Below are 2,264 nucleotides of genomic sequence, written 5' to 3'. Positions count from 1 at the left end.
GAATGATTTTATATCAAAACAGAGACTGCACTGTGAGACCCAGCCTAGGCCTGTTACCAGCATAATTCGTGAACTCCGGCTGCATTGGCACACGACACGTTTCCCTGATCATGATGGCACTCTCTGGGTTGTCTACACAAGAGACAATTAACCCTCGATGGAGGAGGAGACGAAAGAGGGGACGCCGCCGCCCACACAACTTGTGGCTGAAAGGGGCAAGTTGACCGAACCTGTCGAGAGCTGTTTGGGGGGGTGGGAAGGAAGGGAGGAAGGGTGTCTGCATGGGAGCTTATTCGGAGGAGAGACCATAGCCGGGGATTGGTGATGGAGCGGGAGTGAAACACCGCGCTCTTTAGCATAAGCTTCCGGTTGATAATGTTGATAATTTATTACGTATTGTTTACCTGTGATATATAATTGAATATGGTGTTTCAGCCATTCTTTATTTCGTCTTCATGTATAAATATAATCTATAATATAAAAATGTTTCATATTAGCAATAAAAACCTATCAAAATGTGAAGATTTTAAAACACGTAAATCATAAAAAGCATTGGTTAAATTTGGTTATTCATATTCTAAAGTTTTGAGGATCAGTCCGCACAGCCTCTGCATCTGTGTCTGTAACACTAAAGTTTACAATCACTGAGCAATGTTAGTTATGATCTCACTATGTGAGGCTGAAACTGATGAAAGCGACAAAGACTTAACTAAGGAAAATGCAAGGAAGAATGGAGAGAAGTGCTGAAGTACAGGAAGAGGACAAGCTGAGGCGATAAAAGAACGGGAAATACCGATAGGAGATAAACTGTTTGAGAGCATTGTCTCAAGCCTATTTACTATGCTCTTAGCTGACAATAGAGACACAATGAACAATTTAAAAAATATTAAACAATTCCTACTTGTTGTGATCTAGAACTGGAAATTGTAGATGAATATAAACTGTGAAACTGCGACCAAGACAGCGATAAGAAGATAACAAGGCCACCTGAGAATGATTGCATAATCCGAGGGCGGCAACTGAACCCAGCAGTAGAAGAAAGACCAGATTGGAAGTTGAGAGAAATTGTTATTGAAGGTTTTGCAGGAGTGACGTGGCGGAGGCTGGCGCAGTCGTGCGACTCATTGAATAATTTGGGAGAGGTTTATATTCAACAGTGGAGTATGAAAGGTTCATGTATTAATTACTAGTTTGTTTACACATTGTCCTTGAGAATAAGCAGTGAATTGCCAGTGACAAAATACTATACAATTTTATAAGACTGAACATGTTGTAAATGTTCCAGACATAAACTTTGAAAAGCGCGTAGAGAAGTACTGGAAAATGAAAACAAAATATACAACTACACGGAAAAACACAGAACTAGTCATAACTTACAGGCCCATGCAATAGGCCTCTCCTAGATTATCTCTACGTGAGTCTCAACAAGTCGTAAGTGAAAGTGACGATAGTGGCTCCTGCAATACCTTTCACTTTTGGAGTGCATCGTGTATTTCTTGTCACCTGCGAGTTAAATTTGTTAAATGTGATTTACCTTACGCTTGGCTATTTTTTGTTCTTTTCCTTTTTTACGATTTTTGCCCAATTAGTCAGTCTGTTTAGACAAGCAAATTGAAACGTGCAGTACATAAGAATAATGATGAAATGAGAACCTCAAATATAATTTGAACCTTTTTGTACTCCTTTATACATTTTATGGCTGTGTGAGCTTTTATATGCGATTTGACTTTGTTAGTGTACGTGTGTTCGGGTGCGGCTGAATGCCCTTGGATCGACTGTTTCACTAAAACAAACGTCAGTAGTTTGTGTTGTCATGGAGGGTTAAAGTTTAGTTTACAATTACTTTGTGTACGCTTAAGGCCTCAGTGATTACTCGGTGGTGCCATGAATCATAGATATCAGTTTTAATTATTATTGCGTTTCGGTTATCAGTTGGTGGATAAGGAACAACCTCACATGAAAAGCTAGACATAAGCCAACAACGTCGTCTGCAGGTGTAGTTCCGCCAACGTCATGGCCACATCGGAAAATCAAAACACGGGTCTTGAAGATGCCATGTCAGGACTAATGGCTACGGAAAACTACATAATTGTAGATATTGGAGCCAATCTTACAAATAAAAAGTTTTCAAGGGACCTGGACTCTGTCGTTGCGAGAGCGCAAGAAGCAGGTAAGCGCTCGTAATAAAAGTTGCAAAAAGTCTTCAATATCTATATTAAGTTATTTATTCAACGTGTATTGAATATTGGGTGTTTTATTTGATA

General features: G+C 39.5%; 1 protein-coding gene across 4 annotated transcripts in view; it reads left to right on the top strand.

The window, feature by feature from the left end:
• The first annotated feature begins 1,026 nt into the window (after window positions 1-1,026).
• The window catches only part of LOC143027173 (3'-5' ssDNA/RNA exonuclease TatD), a 137,535-nt gene continuing 136,297 nt past the window's right edge, over window positions 1,027-2,264 (top strand). Inside the window, exons 1-2 of one of the 4 annotated variants that reach the window (XM_076188279.1) lie at window positions 1,027-1,170; window positions 1,933-2,170. In XM_076188279.1, coding sequence (XP_076044394.1) covers window positions 2,014-2,170 — 157 coding nt within the window. In that variant the 5' untranslated portion in view covers window positions 1,027-1,170; window positions 1,933-2,013. Of the gene's footprint in view, window positions 1,171-1,587; window positions 2,171-2,264 lie in introns of those variants that run through there. The other 3 variants (XM_076188298.1, XM_076188309.1, XM_076188290.1) reach the window with 3 other exon arrangements.

The sequence above is a fragment of the Oratosquilla oratoria genome, chromosome 1 (assembly GCF_046742065.1).
Source record: "Oratosquilla oratoria isolate Oo_2021 chromosome 1, ASM4674206v1, whole genome shotgun sequence".
Lineage (NCBI taxonomy): Eukaryota > Metazoa > Arthropoda > Malacostraca > Stomatopoda > Squillidae > Oratosquilla > Oratosquilla oratoria.
Note: the sequence above shows the minus strand (reverse complement) of the source record. Positions and strands in the feature narration are given on the sequence as shown.